The sequence below is a fragment of the Lotus japonicus genome, chromosome 5 (assembly GCF_012489685.1).
Source record: "Lotus japonicus ecotype B-129 chromosome 5, LjGifu_v1.2".
Classification (NCBI taxonomy): domain Eukaryota; kingdom Viridiplantae; phylum Streptophyta; class Magnoliopsida; order Fabales; family Fabaceae; genus Lotus; species Lotus japonicus.
Window position 1 is genome coordinate 4,635,992 of NC_080045.1, and position 18,292 is coordinate 4,654,283.

At 33.8% G+C, this 18,292-nt stretch overlaps 1 protein-coding gene and 1 long non-coding RNA gene across 2 annotated transcripts; one reads left to right on the forward strand and one right to left on the reverse strand.

The window, feature by feature from the left end:
- Nucleotides 1-5,552: 5,552 nt before the first annotated feature.
- Nucleotides 5,553-8,711, forward strand: LOC130721400 (cold-regulated protein 27). Its single transcript, XM_057572200.1, has 5 exons — nucleotides 5,553-5,738; nucleotides 6,759-6,878; nucleotides 7,384-7,651; nucleotides 8,190-8,302; nucleotides 8,404-8,711. The coding sequence occupies exons 1-5, from the start codon at nucleotides 5,721-5,723 to the stop codon at nucleotides 8,467-8,469; spliced, it is 585 nt and encodes a 194-aa protein (XP_057428183.1). The 5' UTR covers nucleotides 5,553-5,720; the 3' UTR covers nucleotides 8,470-8,711.
- Nucleotides 8,712-12,915: 4,204 nt separating this feature from the next.
- Nucleotides 12,916-14,796, reverse strand: LOC130721345 (uncharacterized). Its single transcript, XR_009013412.1, has 2 exons — nucleotides 13,638-14,796; nucleotides 12,916-13,560 (listed from the first exon to the last, which is right to left on the reverse strand). It is a non-coding gene; the product is annotated as an uncharacterized LOC130721345 (long non-coding RNA).
- Between the last annotated feature and the right edge of the window lie 3,496 nt (nucleotides 14,797-18,292).

Sequence of the window (18,292 nt, forward strand, 5' to 3'; positions counted from 1 at the left end):
TGAGAAGATCTATGCCAATCGATGAGAAATCCATATCCTTCTTCATAGATCGTGCAGATCAGCTTCAGAGAGGAGGGTTTTGGGGTTGACGGTTTTGACGAAGAGGGAGAAGAGGGTGGTTGTATGCGTGAGAGTAGTTACGGTGGTTGAGTGGGTCGGGTTACGAAGATGAAAAGGAGATGAAGATGATTTTGATTTTTAATTTTCTGGGTTTTTGATGATAGAGAAAATGGTAAAGATGATGGAAGATCAAGAGGGAGATGATGAATTTTCTGGATTTTTTTTTAATTAATTTTTTTTGGCTCAATTACATATTTACCCTCATATCCGTTAGTTTTTTGACGGAAAATTGCCCGGGGACCAAAACTGTTAACGGAGACAAACGTTGGGGTAGCAGAATGCTATTTTTAAACTATAGGGACTCCGTTTGCACATTTTTGAAACCTGGGGGACCAAAAGTGCTAATAAGCCTTTTATATATTACTAATATTCTTTTGATCAGACTGTTCATACTTTTTTTTTATATTTTTTAATATATTAGTAGCATAGTGACACCAAAGGTACCTGTAGTGACTCCGATGGTTAAATCAGTAAGAGAAGTAGGGAAGTGGAAAACTAAAGGGAATGAAAGATGGGATTGAACAAACGTACCTTATAGTGTTGAGGATGTTGGTATTTTAGTTGAGGTTTGGGTGAAGGCGCCCAAGGGGTGGTCACTTTTGAGGGCTGCCACCCCTTGCTTGTGGAGCGTTGGAACTCTGCCATCGGGCCATGATCTCATAGTGGGGAGAAAAGTGGCAGGTTCAGCGCGAGATGCGGGTGGCGGTGCTGCAGCTCTGCCTGTGGGGGTGATTGATGAAGCGTCACTTACAACTCGCTCCTTCTTAAGAGACACGACGCCCTCCGCCGTTGGACTTAGCGGTGACGTCAAAAGGTACTTAACACGTCCAATTCGGCTCGTCCCCCGTCTCCTGGCCGTCACACATACTTGGCCGGATTAGTCCTTGTTTTGTCGGTTGGACCAGTCCCATCCATGTTCTACCAAACAGATCCTCGTAATAGTTGTCCCTTAACTCTCATATTGAGCTTGCCGATGTCCGTACTTAATAGCGAACGAGAATCCCTATATATATATATATATATATATATATATATATATTATATCATACTCCCTTCGTCCTCTATTATAAGTCACTTGTAACTACTTATCTTAGATTAAGAAAAATAGTTAAAAGCAATAAATTTGTAAGACAAAAACATAACTTTTCCAATGTCACCCTTAGAATTTCTCTCTCCAAATTAAAACATTTCAAATATAACTACCTCTTTCATCTTAAATATGAGGTTAGTATTGGAAACAAATATTAAATGTTGCATTGGTATCACAAAGTGACTTATAATTAGGGACAAAAAAACTCAAAAAAATGTGACTTATAAATGGGGACGGAGGGAGTATATACATTTATACATTTTGCTTTTTTTAAAAAAAATTAATTCATAGAGTTGTGTTTATGAATTAAATTTTGTTATCTGTTCTTTCCTCTCCAGCCCTCCCCCCATATTCAGAAAGGGAGAAACTTAGATCCAATTCCTTAAATTAATTTCATCAAGTTTACCAATTATGTGATGACACATGTGCAACCATTTCTAAAAATAAATGTCATTTATTAAGAATTTATTGGTAAAATTTTAAAAATGATAAACTTGATGAAATGAAGGTAAGGAACTTGATCTAAGTTTTACCCCTTCAGAAAACCTTCATTATTATTGCATCAAATTCAATCAGTTTTTTGTGTGTGGCAAAACAAAGCACACACACATTTTCACTAGGGATGACAATGAGTGTCATACCCATAAGGTACCCGCAAAAAATGCCCACTATATGTACGGTAAAAACCGACTATATGAGTATAGAGTTGGGTATGATTAATTACCCGCAAAAACTAGTGGATATGGGTATTATAGTATCCAACTCGCCCCATACCCGCACATACATAATAATAATAATAATAATAATAATAATATATGAACATATTAACTTATGCTATAACTTTCAAACTTACTCTTTTTATAAAAAAGGCTAAAAAGCACTTTTGGCCCCTGATGTTTTAAGTTTGTGCAAATTCTGCCCCTACTATATTTTTGTCGACGTTTCTACCTCTCATGTTTTCAAACAGTGCATCGTCTACCCCTTCGTCAGTCAGGCTTTCTCAGGAGAGGTTCCTGAGTGGATTGGAGAGATGAAAATGAGTATATGAAGTTGATGATGATCAAGGAAATGATATAAATTAAATTTGCTTGATGTATATATCAATTATGTATGTAACTGAACTGGTTAAATGCATGTTTTGCTACTTACAGATCTTGAGTTTGAATCTCTCATGCCATCTTTTTCAAATTTCACTTCTAATTTCCACGTGGCAGGTCCAAAAAATATTAAAAAAAGTCAAATCAGCTCATTCCCTTAGTTTTTTAACGTCTGACTAACGGAGGGGTAGACAGTGCACTGTTTGAAAACATAAGAGGTAGAAACATCGACAAAAATAGAGTAGGGGCAGAATTTGCACAAACTTAAAATATCAGGGGCCAAAAGTGTTTTTTAGCCTATAAAAAACAAGGAAAGTATTTAAGGTATTCATAATAATTGCTAATTTACTTCCACTTATTTTTAAAATTAGTTAGTTAATAACCTACAACTTTAGGACTATATTATAAATCTAAGATTATATATTTAAAGTTATATTTTTCTTATTTATTCCTTCTAAAAAAATTATGCTTAGTTGAATGATTTTATTTGTTAAGTATTTGGATAATCTTTTGTATTTTTATTAGTGTTTTTTATTTAAAAAGTTTGTTGTATTTTTGTTTTCTATTAACAAAAAATAGTAAAAAAAAAATATTTTGGTTAGCTAAATTGCAGGTAATGGGCATGAGTACGAAAGCATATAGGTATCCAGTGGGTACGGGGACGGACATTTAAGTTAATACCCATAACGGATACGGGTAATTATTTAAAACGCGAGTATGGGGAACGAGTACTATAGTACCCTACCCAGACCCCATGTATTCAAATTCAAATATAATTTATGAACAAACAATCAACATATTTGTAGGTGGCATGCTCCCACAAGAACACATTGGCACACCTGCGTTGAAGAGTGCCATTAAGTTAATAGAATTACTTTTTCTCCTGAGAAGTGAGTTTCGGAATCGATCGAAACCAAATGCGAAAAGCATCAGGGTCAAGGGGTTGAATTAGTAGATATTAGATGCTGATTGATGCTTCTCGTGAGTGCGAGGATATTTTCTGAATTATTTTTTTCTAGCTTCAGCGCAGACTCAGCTGCTAACTGTAGACGAATACGATGCGTCAAATGCTTCCCGCTAGTTGTTTATCCAGCGAATGGATTTAGAATTTGTTGTCACTCTGTGGGTTGTCATGAATAGTATGATATTTTTGAGAGACAAATGTAATCATCTTAATTTTTCTCAATTGAGTTAATTTTTCCTTTTATTCAATGCATGAGATTCTCAAAATATAACTATATTTGCATTACATAAGTATTTCTACTTTATCATTCAAATAAAAAATATTTAAATTTTGATCTTATAGTATCATTCGATATATATTTTCAAAAAATTTAATTATTTCTAATTCAATTATTGACATTTTACTTAATTTTAAAATTAAAGTAATTCTAAAATATGTCAACTTCTCAACCGATAATAAGATATTGTTGATAAATATGGATCTGATAAGTTGACCAACAAATAATAATCACAATGTATTTTTATCAAAATAAATAAATAAATATATATACTAATTATTTAGTATAATTTGAAGCTAAATGTGTTTTTGTTCTTCTTTTTATCACACCACTCATATATCTTAAGGTGCATGAATTTTGAATTTGGATGTGCATGAATTATTTTTGATGTTTTTCAGATGACGAGACTTACTTTTCAAACTATGTCAATGATCACTTATTAAAAAACTTGAAAAGTAAACGTGCCCCCATAAATATCTGGAGCTGCCTTTTCTTTGGTCTAAGGAATTAATCTGGCGCAGGCATAAAACCCTAGTATTATAATCGGTTGGCAAACTTTTACATGCTGGTTGGTGAGAGGGGGTTACAATGTTGTTTCTCTCATATCCAATAAGAGAATGCTAAGTCGAGGTTTAAGCCATGTCATTTTAACTTATAAAATTCTTAAATTAGTCCTCCAACTATTTATATTATAAATTTTACAATATAATAAAAATACAGATATTTTTTCAAAAAATGTATGTTTCGTGGATTTCAAATTGATTTAACCTTCTGTCAAAAACAAATTGATTTAACCTTTATTAAAATTAATTTTAAACATTTCAAATTGATTTGGGGAAAATTTGTTAACCTAATTCGTTGTTGCCTCTCCTCCTTTGTGTTTCATCTTTCTCTGCCATGTTCATTTTCTTCTCCACCGTGCCGTCGTGTTCATTGAGAAAAGACACAAATTAGAAATTACTCCATAGATATATACTTGCTCGTGCAGATATGCTGATGTATAGTTGTGAAAGGTTTTTAATTTTGGTTTTCGATGATTTCAATTTTGTAGTCCTTGTACTGATCTCATGGTAATGTTCCTTATGAATAATAAGCAAGAGGGTAAGTGTTGTTGCTGACATTTCACCAGCGCTAAAACTGCATGATGGCCAGATATGGATGTTTTTCAATATGCACATTTGTGTTACCATGGTACATGTATTGATTGTGCATGTTGGGTAACTCTTATAATTGATTCTGATGGCGGAATCAATTATGAGGGACTTATGTGAGTGACTTTTGAATTTTAGAATTGATTCTGATTAAAGAGAAAATCTTATTTTAGGTTTAACTTAATTTTTTTAATTTAAAAAATAATTAAAATATATACATAGTTGTGGGATAAAATGTAAAATTTAAGAAGTTTAGGGACGCAAACTTAGAAAATAAATTACTGGTCAAATAGATGACATAGCATCCTAACATCTTACTATTGGTCAATATAGGGAGGGCATTGTTGCTGTTTAAAACAGAAACAACATTTTTAAGTTTGCCTTATAATCAGAACTGTAAGGGCCTCACAGATTTTAGTTTATGATTTAAACACATTAACTTCAATGTAGATTCATATTAAGTTCACGTAGTCCCGATTCATAACCTATTAACACTTCTTCCATACAATATATTTTTTTCTCTCTATCTCGGTAATATATTACTTCTATCACTTATCTCTATTCTCTTTTTATCTAACTCCGAGCATCTACACTCTACAATACATACTTGCGTGTTGACACATGACATGCATTTTCGTTTTGCATTGAATGTTTCATTCATATATAGAATGAAGAATGCGATATATGTGTGGAGGGGAAGGAAGAAAGAAAAGATCATAGAGGATAACAGATATTTATTTTCAGCGCATCCAAAATATCTAGCTTGGGATGGTCCCACGACACGTGTAAAAGCGCAGACAACTGTATTCTCTTTTTTTTTCCTTCCCAAACAAACACCGCCCTTCAATTCTCTCTCCTTTTTATTCACAACAATGAACAACAACCACCCCACCACCAACAACAATAACAATTTCAGAGACACAGAAGAAGAAGAAGATGAAGAACCACTAACTCGGACGAGTTCACTCACCTCCCTCACCGAGTCCACGTACCTTCTTCATATTCTACAACCGATCCATTCATGGATAAGCAGATGCAGGTTCCTAGCTACTTACTTTCATTCTTTTCCCTAAACGCTTCTTATAAATATATCTGTTTGTTAATTTCGATTCCTATGTCATATGCTTCTTGTGATTGTGTTTGTGATTGTCAATTCCTTTATTTTTTCACATCATCATATTATACATAAACTTCTGCAATTTTCTCTAGATTAGGAAGAACTGAACTGTACTTATTACTTAATATTGTCAAGGAGATACAAGTTCATAATAAAATATTCTTACTTTTGTTGTGATGGATATTTTAAAGTTTATTTTAGTGCTGGATCCCTGTGATAAATTATAGATGCAGAAACAATATTGTTATTGATCACCATATATATACATGTTGGATTTAATTTGTATGCACCTAGAAAAAAAAATTAAAACATGCATCCAATCACATCTTTCCATTTTTTTATTTTAAATATTTTTTTTTATTTAAGTTTTAACTAAAACATGATAAATTAATGAATTCTAATTGGATCGTTCAGTACATAATAATTGAACTCTATTTTTTACCCTTAAACAACTCTTCTTTTAACGTTTATTATTTGAAGTTTTTTTGAAAGATATTATTTGAAGTTTAAAATTTAGTATTATCACGGAAAGGAATAAAATAAAATTGAGATATGAAAAGTAGCTAAGGCTTCTGTTGTGAATTTATTTTCAACTTACTATGTTTTCTTTTATAAAATTATGAGAAATGTTAATATCATATTTTGTAAATTGAACATTTTATCAACAATTTTTTTTAAATAAACAATTTTTTTTATTATTGACAAAATTTATATGGATTTTATTTAGTACAATGTGTGCCCAGCTTCTTGTTTTATATGGATTTATCAACAATTTGTGGGACTTGTATGGATTCTATCTAACAAGATAACATTATATTTCTCTAAAATTATGTCATTTATTTCGTTAAATTAGCTAATTTGACTTGGCATTTTAAGGAAAAATCAGCCTGATGATACTATCTGCTAATCTGATTTTGTGGTTTGATATATGCATATTATCAGGGAATTATGCAAACGGAAGAATGGACAGATGAGAAACACAGCATGTATATCAAGTCCATAGAAGCATCTTTTGTTAGTCAGTTATATGAATCCAAGCAACCTGCTACCACTTATGGCCAGGTTTCCTTTCCTTTTCAAATGCCCAAATTTCCACTTCTGTTTGTTAAAAAGAAATGCAAAACAGTTTCTTTCCGGGTCCAGTTCATATTATGCACTTAGAGTCGGTTAACATATCTCGAGATACTTTTTTGTTTACTACTTCAACAAAAAGTGTATTAGGATGTGTTATTTTTCCATTTTCATATTTTCTAACCGGTATCCAAATGGACTCTTGCTTCACTGAAATATGATTATGCCTTCCTCATAATCACAAATGAAGCTTAAAACTTACCCTTTGTTTTAGGTAGAACATGAAAATTCATGTATAGTGAATTAGGAGTAGCATGTGTAAGTAGTACTAGAAGAAGTAATAATAGAAATAATGATGATGATGATGATGATGATTTGTTTAAATAATCTAGTAATGAAATAAAGTGTAAGTAGTGTTAAACTGTATATATACTTTCCCTCTTCCCTCACACCTGAAGAGAACTAAGCTTATATTATTTTTCCTGCATAATTACAGTTTAAGGTCCATCGCGGTGGCTTTTGGCAAAAGATAAGTTTTGAGAGGGAGAATCCGCAAATGAGTAGTACTAGTAGGATTAACCAGTGCGCTGATTTAACAGCAAATCCATGGATTCAACACTACCGATCTTCACGTGTAGCAGCTCCATCCCTTACAAGTGAAGTTGTTAAATTTGGCCAAAAGAAGGGAATTTCCTCTAAATCTGGGCAATTTCATTTGTCTGAATCATATGTATCTGATCAAGATATGATATGTGATGATACAGGTGGGTCAAAATCTTCTTCTAGACAATTTCCGGTGTTTTGAATTTCATGATTTAGAATCAGATTTATTACATGTGCTTTCCTGCAAGCATGCATAGACTGTCATGTTAAGATGTTGTCTCTCAGCTTCATACTTATTACATATGTGAGACTTTATGAATATTTATGAAAAAAGAGATAGACAGAAAGTTTCACATGACACTTTCATGTGACATGAGAGGATCTTAATTTGATGTTCCTATCAATTTTCCTTCAACTATACCCTTACCAATGTAAGTAAGGATTTTGGATTTAAGTTAACCAGTGACCAACTGCTCTTTGTTCCTGAGACAGAACAATTTCTGATGCCATCTATGACACTAAAGGGGTGTTCATATTTGAAACAAGTTTCCAATGTTTTCTCTCTCAAATCAATATACTTCAATAAGTACAATTTAGTCAAGTAGTAAACTAGTTAATGATTTTTTTATGTCTTTCATAATCATAGTGCAAACGTAGGAACAGAGGAAATATTTTAATCTAATTATCCGGTTCTTGTAGAGATGTCAGATCAGAACTTCATTGATGAAGAAGAGGAAGGTGAAAATGAAAACAGCATAGGCAACGTGAAACGACATACATCTATGGCAACTGATGCAAAAGCCAATGATCAGGTAACAATTTTTTTAATGTTATGATTTTGATTGCTAGGGATCTCAGAATTTCTTGATCGTGGTTGGAACTAAGTGATTGCCATTTCAAAATGCTGTTTCAGATGGTCCCTATCAGAAAATCTTCTTCCATTGGAGATGTTACGAAGAAATGTGTTTCTGCTGTTTAGAGTAAGAGGGGTTTTCATATAAGGGATGTACCTTTTGGCTGATAGATTTGACTTGTAACTAGGAATTTAAGAGAAAAGGCTTTTATGTATATCCACGCTTTGGATCATTTTCTAGAGTGGTTGGCGTCAGGCATGGAGAAAAAAACATAGGGGTAGTTGTTTTTAGCTCATGTTGAGGATGTGTGTATATACAAAGAGCTTTTGTGAATTTTATGATTTATGATTGAAACTAATTTGAGTCATCTTCTGGTTTCTGTGACTTCTCTTTCCTAGTGCTACTAGTTTGATGTTATCTGAAAATGTATACTTAAATCAATGGATACACCTTTGACACCAATGCAAAATAAACATTAGCACTCATTCAAGACATAATGTGAACGAAGACTTTTCTTATAAATTGAGATAAAAGTTTGTTTGTGTTGCACTCAACTGATATCCAAACACACACGAAATGATGAATTCTAGTTTTGATTTTAAACATGTCATCAACTGTTGAGCCAACTTCTCTCATAACAGTGAGCATTTTGTTGGGTCAAATGGCATGATTTAATTTAAGGGGATCATCCACATTGGTCATTAAAGAGTAAACCACAAGTGAATTAAGTATTATATTTTTCACCCATAATCTTAAGATACTGAGTTTATAGGTCCTCACTTGTAAATTTCTCAAAGTTATCCTTATCATTTAATGTTGAACTTGATCACACTTAATATTACAGTAATAATTTAGTACTCTCTCCCGTTCCAAAATGGTTGTTGTTTAAGGAAATGCGCATAGTTTAAGAGCTCATTAATTGACATAAAATTTGGCTAAAATACCCCTATTTAAAGTTGTGTTTTATTAAAGAAAGAGAATGATGGTTATTGGTTAAGTGATAGATGAAAATTGTGATTGGTGAGAATAAGAGGTGGTAGGTGAGAGATACAATATTAAATGATGGTATATATGGAAGAAGATGTGATAAATAGTCTTCACTCTTCAAATCCTAAAACAACAACCATTTTAGAAAATATGTAAAAAGTTAAAATAACACCCATTTTGAAACAGAGGGAATAATAATTTGTTAGGTGGTTCCCTACCACTTGCCACACTAACTTATTTTATTTTAAAGAGAAAAGAAGAAAAATGAATTTTTTTTGTTTTAATGGATCAAGCCCATGTTTTGGTTTTAAAAGAGATTAAACCATTATTTTTGAAAGTGTGCAACAACATAAGGTGTTAGAAGTCCCACATTGGCTAGAGATAGAGCATAGATAACATTTATAAGGGTAGTGCAAACCTCAACTCTTGAGCTAGCTTTTGTGGTTGAGTTTATGCCTCCGAATTTCTAATATGGTATCAGAGCCTATCATAGATCCATTTGTTGTTTGTTGTGGAGACTCCCCATAATTGAGCCACCCGTTGTTGTTGATCCCACGTTCCAGGTTGTTCAGTCCTGAACGTGAGGGGGTGTGTTAGCTAGAAATAGAGCATAGATAACCTTTATAAGGGTAGTGCAAACCTCAACTCTTGAGCTAACGTTTGTGGTTGAGTTTAGGACTCCCAATTTCTAATATAAGGCACGCAGATAAAGAGAATTGAACTCTTATAGAAGTTATGTGCACCAGACATGAGAGAAGGTTAATTTTTTAGCTGTTAACGGGTTTTGAAGTACATCGTTTGTACTTCATCGCTTGTACTTCATTTTGACTGAAACTTCAGTATGTGTGTTTCTTATCATTGAGCTTGTCATTTTTTTATTTGGGTTTTTACCTTATTTGTAGTCTGGTTTAGTCTTCCTTTTTGTCAGGTCATTCCTATTTCCACCTTGAAAGTGATAATTTTTATATCTCTAGAAATCCATTTTTTTGTACCCATTATTTGTCTACAGTGGTGGTTTTTTGAAGCGTTGTTACTCTCTCAATTTAAGAAAAGTTTTTCCACGTTAAAATTTATTGTTGTCACTACTGTTGGAAGATGGATTTGCTAGGAAGTTATTTTGTTTAGGTTCTCACAAGTGAAGATGAGTTTTTGTGCTCCTAATTTTTCCGTTATGCCATTCTAGTACCAACAACTGGCATCAGAGTTTAGGCTTTTTTTTTTTTGGTGATCTGTCTTGTAGTGAACAATGAATGTCAACAAAAACCGAATGGTGACTCATGGTAATGTGGCGCATGAGGTGAATACAGTTAGTTGTTTTCTCTCAAACTTAGGGGGGAGTTGTGGCATGAGAATCAAGATTGCAGAAGTGTGTTGCCCTATTCATCGTAAGGTCGAAGTTTACTGCTGCAACTAAAGCTTGCAAGAAGTTTCTATGAATGAATTTTTTTTTCAAGAGTTTGTTTCATTCAAACACATGTATTGTATTTTGACAATCAATTCACTATTTACATCGACGATAATGGTGGTGATATGTTGACAAAGTCGTTTTCAAGGGAGAAGCTTAAGAGTTGGAGCATAATTACTATAATGGTAAAATTTAACCCCACTTAAGACGTGAGAGAGCAATTTATTAGGTGATTCTATCCTAAATGGGCCACAATAACTTATTTTATTTTAAAGAAAAGAAAAAAAAAGATTTTGTAATGGGCCAAGCCCATGTTTTGGTTTTGCAAGGGATTAAACCCTTGTTTTTGAAATTGTGCAACCACTAAGGTCTAAGGTACATGGAGAAAGAGAATGGAATCCTCATAGAAGTTGAGCGCCATAGACATGAGAGATGGTGAATTTTTTAGACAGATTTTGATGGTACATCGTAGGGCTGAGCAGAATTATCCAGCCCGACCCAAACCCGAAAAAACCGACCAAAAAATAAGCAATGGGTCGAGTTGGGTCGGGTAGACGGGTAGGGCAAAATGAAAAAACAGTCTCATACGGGTGATAATGGTCAGGTGCGGGTTAGGAATTTAAAATCCACTTGTACCCGAACCCGACCGCATGTCAGTGTTGTGTGTTTAAATTAAAACTACTTTTTAGCCTTGCAGCAGTCTGCACTCTACAATTTGCGCAGAGAGGCATTTGCTTTCTATTTTTTTAATAGCTAAAAAGTAAAAGTAGTCATTATTTAATGCATTTGTTTGTAAAGAAGTGATTGCATGTCTTAATCAAAGAAAAAGCTTCTGGTCCATCACCGTTTCACATGACATGTTAGGGGGGAAATTAAGAAATAAGCCTTCTTCTTTCTGTCATACTAGGCTACTAGCCTTTCACGTGAAAAAAATAAAGAGGTTTGAGAAATAAATCAAATACTTTCATTTCATGAGTTATCAGTTCATCACTTTATCTTTTTCATATCAATTTTCTGGTCCTTCTCTTGCTCTCCTTCTCCCACCACGCTGCCACCACTTCAGTCCAGCACCATTCTCCTCCTTCTCCCCCTCTTCTCTTCCTGTCCGTACCTATTATGCTCTCCACAACTCTATTTTCTCCCTTGCTTCATCTAGGGAACACCATTGTTAATCATCTTTGAACAAAAAACCATGCAAGATGAGAGCTTTACCATCTCTAATGGTGGTGGCACTGCAACGAAGACCGCCGCTACCTTGTCTTAGTCATGGAACACAGCCTCTCCACCAAGCTCTACAATACCCGTTCTAACCGACCCGCACAACCCGCTCATCGATTCAACCCGCACCCGACATATCCGAGGCTTCCATGGTCGGAAATGGTTTGGAATATGCTTGATTCAAACCCGTTAAAACCCGATATAATACACCCGAGCCCGCCCGAAACCGACCCGTGCTCAGCCCTAGTACATCGTTTATACTATAATTTGTTTTGTTTGAAACTTTAATATGTATTTCACTATTTCATGTCATTGACATCATCATTTTAATATTTTTATTTATGTTTTTACTTTTCTTGTAGGCTTAATTTGCTTTTTTGTTGGATCTTTTGATGCTTATTTCCACCTTGAAGGTGATAATTTTGATATCTTTAAGAATAAATTATTTTGTATATATTATTTATTTTATTCAGGTTCTCACACTTTTTTTTAGTAGATTAAATTTCAATAAGCACATATCCAAAGATTAAATTCAGCATTACATATTTAATGACCTTAAATTTCTTTTACTCTAACCAAAACGGATTTGGATCATCTCATGTGGTTATCTCACATGACTCTGTCATGTGAGGGATCTCAACCCTTAATTTAAAATCTAATGGACAAAATTATTTCACTCACAATTTTAATTTTCTCTCTTTATATATATATATATTAATGGTCTATTTAAAATGATCAATTAAAGGCTGAAATCTTTCACATGACCATGTCATGTGAAATAGCCACACGAGGGGATCCAAATCCAACCAAAACACATTGTCATGAATGAAAATATCAGATTAGGAAATTGGTTTTGCCTAGTGTGGGTCAGTTTCATGGGTCAGTTTGAAACTGACCCACGGTGGATCACTTCAACTTTCCACCATTGGATTTAATGTTTTTTATTCGAACGGTCCAGATCAGCTCATAATAATAATAATTCATTAATTAAATATATATAACTTTACTAAAATACCCTTGTCTCTTCCAATGCTTCCTTCAACCTCACTACAGTCAATCTCCCTCAGCCTACCAGCACTGCCACCGCTAATCTCCCTCAGCCTACCAGAACCGCCACCATGGATCCACCAAAATTCCAGGTCCGAAGTTGAAGCAACATGCAAACCCATCATCTCCACCCAAAGCCACACTACCAAAAAACTCATATCTAGAACTTCACCACCGTCAAATCTAGCTCGCCGGAGATGGAGTAAGCCACGATCATCACATCCACCCACAACGTAGGTACACAAAGCCAGATCCACCTGAAGCACTTTCTGCGCGGCAACGAACTGTCCAGCCTTCACATAAAACCCTTTGTTGGCTTCGCATAACCTCAGAAGCCTCTCAGCACAGCGTAGATGAACCTGAAGAGCACCAAAAAATCGATCACCATCTCAACACAAAATCAAAACAGTTATTTCTCAATTTGTTGGCAATTCTCGGTGCCGATTGGAAACTACGAGAACGAGTTGCAGAAAACCTGGGAAATCTCTTGGCGATACTGATCGGAGTGGCGTTGAAGGCCGCGCAGCGAGAATCCGTAGTCAACGACGGTGGCAGCGACCTGAAAGATTGGAGATGGAAGAATGTGAGGAGTTAAACGAGGAGGAAAATGGAGGGAATCGGGATCGAATCGGTTACCGTGGAGACGGCGCAAGCGGTGCTGACGAGGTCGTAGATTTCGAAAGAGTACTCTCTCTGAACCACTCCACCCAAAGCCACCCCTCCAAACACCCAGATCCAAAATCACATTAGCAAAACCCAGATCCGAAATTGCATGGCTTCAAGAGAAAAACCCAGATCCAAAATTGCTCATGCCTGATTTGTGTAAGCAGCAAAGAAAAAGGGAAAAGAAAGAGTGTGTGCCACAGATCTGGTTGTTGGAGATTGATTGTTGTATGAAGAACATGGGAGAGAAAGAGGGTTGTTGAGGGTTCCAACCCAGAAGAACCAACAACTACTGCCACACCATTCCAGGCACCCAATTCAGTGGCGAAAAGCACAAGAACCCCAATTGTAATTCCATTATTCCACCTGAAGACACTAGCATGATGCTTTGATGCATAACGGTGGGCAATAGATGAAGAAAAGATGAATAAGGAAGAATTTGAGCTGAGGATAAACATGGAAAAATTTAAGGATGAAGGTTATTTTTGTCTTATCATAGGTATAGTAAAATTGAACCACCGTGGATCAGTTTGAAACTGACCCACGCTAGGCGCAGCCCTGTTTGGTTATCATTTAAAAATATAAAACGAGAAAATAAAACGACTTGACGCACATTTCTTCACAGGCAACCATACAATTTAAATTGACGCATGGCGAATCAATATCAATATCAATATATATTAGAAAAGAATAACTCTCATCAGGCCAATTTGATGAGGTGTCGCTCCCAGATTAAATGTTAGTGATGTGGCAGCACCAGGTTAATTCTCATATAAAAATTGTACGTGTCATTTTCTGATTAATTCTCATAAAAAAAATTTCACGTGTTATTTTATCTTGAAACCGAATTTTAAAAGATTTGCCTTAATTATATAAGGTTTACCTAGATTACTCCTCCAAGGTTAATTCTCATCAATTACGTTTAGGAAAGTGGAAAAAAATTAAAATGTAAAAGATTTTCTCTTTAGAAAAAATAAGTAAAAGAAAAAAAAAATCCCACAAAGTTTAATATAAAAAAGGGGTCATGCGATCTCCATATATACATATACATGTAGTATAAAAGAATGCAATATTCATCATATTTTCATCAAATATTTTTAATTCCTTAAAATCTCATTAAACAAAAAATAAATCAAAGCCACAATCATGAAATTTAAAATTAATCTCCCTATTTATTTTCAAATGCCTATTTTTTCATCAAATATCTCTTTTCTATCTCCAAAAAACCCCATATAATGATCCTATTATTCCTCTTTTTTCTTCATCATTCTAGAGTTGTTATCTCCTCCCCTCATTGGTGGTATTACGGTTCTCAAATGTTTTGTGTATTTTTCATTTTTTTTTTCATCTGCTCAACTGTGTTGTTATTTGATAATCTTTCTCATTCTACAAGTAATTCGTTATTGTGTTTTGATCTCTTGCTTCATGGCCTCAAAAACCCATTCGAAGGTATTTCATTCTTCATTTTTTTTCCTTATAAAGAGATATGTTTGTTTTTTCTAATCCCTCCAAATTGATACTTAATTCTATGAATTTCTTCTCTTTTTTCTATGAATTTTTTTCCAATAGGACTTTGTCGTGGTTTGACAACTGGATTTCCAAGAATAGGTATTACCATTTCAAATATCAAGGCTGCAATGTTGACTCTTTTATTTTAAATTTTAAAATCCTCTTTATTATTGGTTTTCTTAGTGTTGTACATATTTGCATCTCACAGTTTCTTCTTTTATTTTGGCATATTATCTTCACGGAGGTAACTCTTTAGTTAAATTTGTTTCGTTGTGTGTAATGTAGTCTCTACTATATTTGGGTTGCCTTATGTCCCTAAATTATTTGATATCCCAAATTCATTGAATTGATTAATTGAAAATATATATTGGAAAACAAAAGACATCTCTCTCTTTTGTGCTAAAATTTGAAAAATCAATCTATATGGTTTGAGCTCAAATTTAGATAATATATATTTTTATTTCATTTTATATTTCCAATGAAAAAAACATGAAGGAGATGGATCTGAGGGGATCTGGGGCTCTTCTGAAGTGGATCACTCCATATGCTTCAAATTAAGGTATGACTCCATATGCTTCAAATTTCAATCATTTTCATTTGATTATTTTTCTATCAGCATCACATAATTCTTTTGATTGCAGCAGCAGTGCACAAGTGTGTCACCCTAAAGGTGATTCACAAGTGTCGAGGTGTCAGTGAGGTGTTCCTATGGGCAAACACGAGGCAAGCCTTTAAATTTTGTTGAACTGAGATGTGAGTGAATAGTTTTTAAGCTCTAATATGAGTTCTTGGTTGTTGACTTCTTTTAGTGATTATTTGGTATCTATTCTTTTAATTAGTTACTTGATTATGTTGTGTCTCATGCACCTTTTAATGTTTATGACTATTTTTTTTCCAGAATGATCAGAAGGACTCTCTGCAGTTTGGAGAGTTGGAATGACTTGCAGATGTTGGCTCATCGTTTTCCACTTTTTCTGCAAATTGGGATTGTTGGTGATAATCTAACTCATTAAAACATATACATCTTTGCATTTTAGGCATGAATCTTCATCATCTACTTCGTATCATAGTATTTGTTAGATCATATTAAAACAACTATCTTCCTTAGTTATAATTTTTAATGTATGCTTTGCTTCCAATAAATTATAGCGATCAAGCCATCAAAATCCTTTTGTTCTTCTCCTGGTAAACTAGGCAACATGCTGAATTGAAAGTCATGCAGCAAGCTTATTCACGTTTCATTCATAAGGGTTAAAGATGAAGTATGAAGTAATCAACTAATAATGTTGCTACTTTTATAGTTTTGGCAGATGTATACAATAGGCTTATTTAGAATGTGTAGAAACCAGGTCAAAGCACAAGTTCAGGTTTATCCTTGCCCACCATTTTAGTTTCAGGACCCAACAAAAACCATCAATTTTCACAGCTTCATAATAGCAAGGAAGATTTTCCAACCCAGAAGTGTGGTTGTGCTTCTGGGCGTAGCTGTAATTAATAGTATTTCTGGGAGATATTCGTCGTAACGTCGTAATATTATTAGTCATTCTAAAATTAGACTGCACCTTCCAAGAGATAAGGAAGTCCAAAGTTTGAGATATGGAATAGAGAAGTCAAGTGAGGGCCTTCCTGTGAAGAAACCTCAGCTACACTTATGATATCTTGAATGCTGGCTTCTATATACAATAGTTTTTTTTTATGTGCTCTGAATTTAATTCTATTTCTTCTCTTTTCCCTGTTGTATTATTTTCATGCTGTATTTTTCTCACTTGAAAACATTTGGATACAAGTATTGCACTTCCCTTTTCCATTTCTTTATTTGTAATACTTTGTGCAAGGGTTTTAGATACAAGTATTGCACTTCCCTTTATTACATCTCCTGCACTTTCCTTTTTAGGCTGCATGATTTAGGTGGTCTTATCAATTAAGCTATGAGAGGAACAAAGACTCTAATGACAGGTAAACTTAATTATATATGAACGTTATTTGTTTCTTTTAGTTTAAATATGATATTTAAACTAAGTGGATTTAAAGAAACCTTACGATTTTTTCAAACTTTTAAACCTTAGATTGAAACTTTGTTAAATCAAAGATCTATATTTAAGTATAACCCGGACTTTTATTTGATAGTATGAGATTAAACTGTCTATTTTAAAGAAACTTTAAAAAGTTTTTAAAAACAATGATCCTTTCACCTATCTCGCACGCTCTTCACAACCTTATGCAGAGTAAAGTGCCTGCTGAAAATCTCTTCATGCATATGATTTTGTTCTTCTATGTTGAATATTTTTCTGCTTTAATACTTAAATTTCAGGGGTAGTTGATGGAGCATGAATACTTATAAGAGTTCATATCCAAGTGATTTGTGGAGTGGGACATGAACAATGACAACATGCATATACACAGGATGAGGACCAGACTGAATGACCCCCTAAAGGGAATTAGGGTATAATAAAAGGTCACAAGTCCTTTAGTTTGTGGATTAATGTTCTAGGAATCAGATCATGATGGGTAAGATCCAGATTGTATAGAATTAAGATTATTGGAGGGGTTTGTGATGTCCTATAAGGTTTGATGTACATTTATGGAGGGTGAAAGAATATTACTCCACCAAATCAGCCATTATTAATGTCCCGATGAAAAGATGTCGTGCGGAGATTAGAAGACCTATATAATCTATATTATTTATATTTAAATTAAAAGGTTAAAAACTCCCACGAGGAAAAATATTTTACTTGAAAATATTTCCATATAAAAATAAATTTTAACAAGGTTTTAGTGATTTACAATATAGTTTTATGTTAAATTTATACTACATTATAATATAGTCTACTTTCATTTTTTGTACAAATTATACGGGTATGTACAAAGTCTGATATATATATCATAAATTTTGTAGGGACCCTGCAATATTGGCATAAACTTGGATGACTTGATATAAACACAATGATGTCATACTTTATGATTTATCTTTCACAATCTTCATTTGTGCTACTATCAGATTCTTTTTTTCCCATGATTAATATGCGTTTATCATCTGTTTTATTGGTGATTTCTTAAATCTATGATTTGTGTTATTGTCTTCATATCCAAGAAGAATTTGAAACGAGTTCATGTTGATC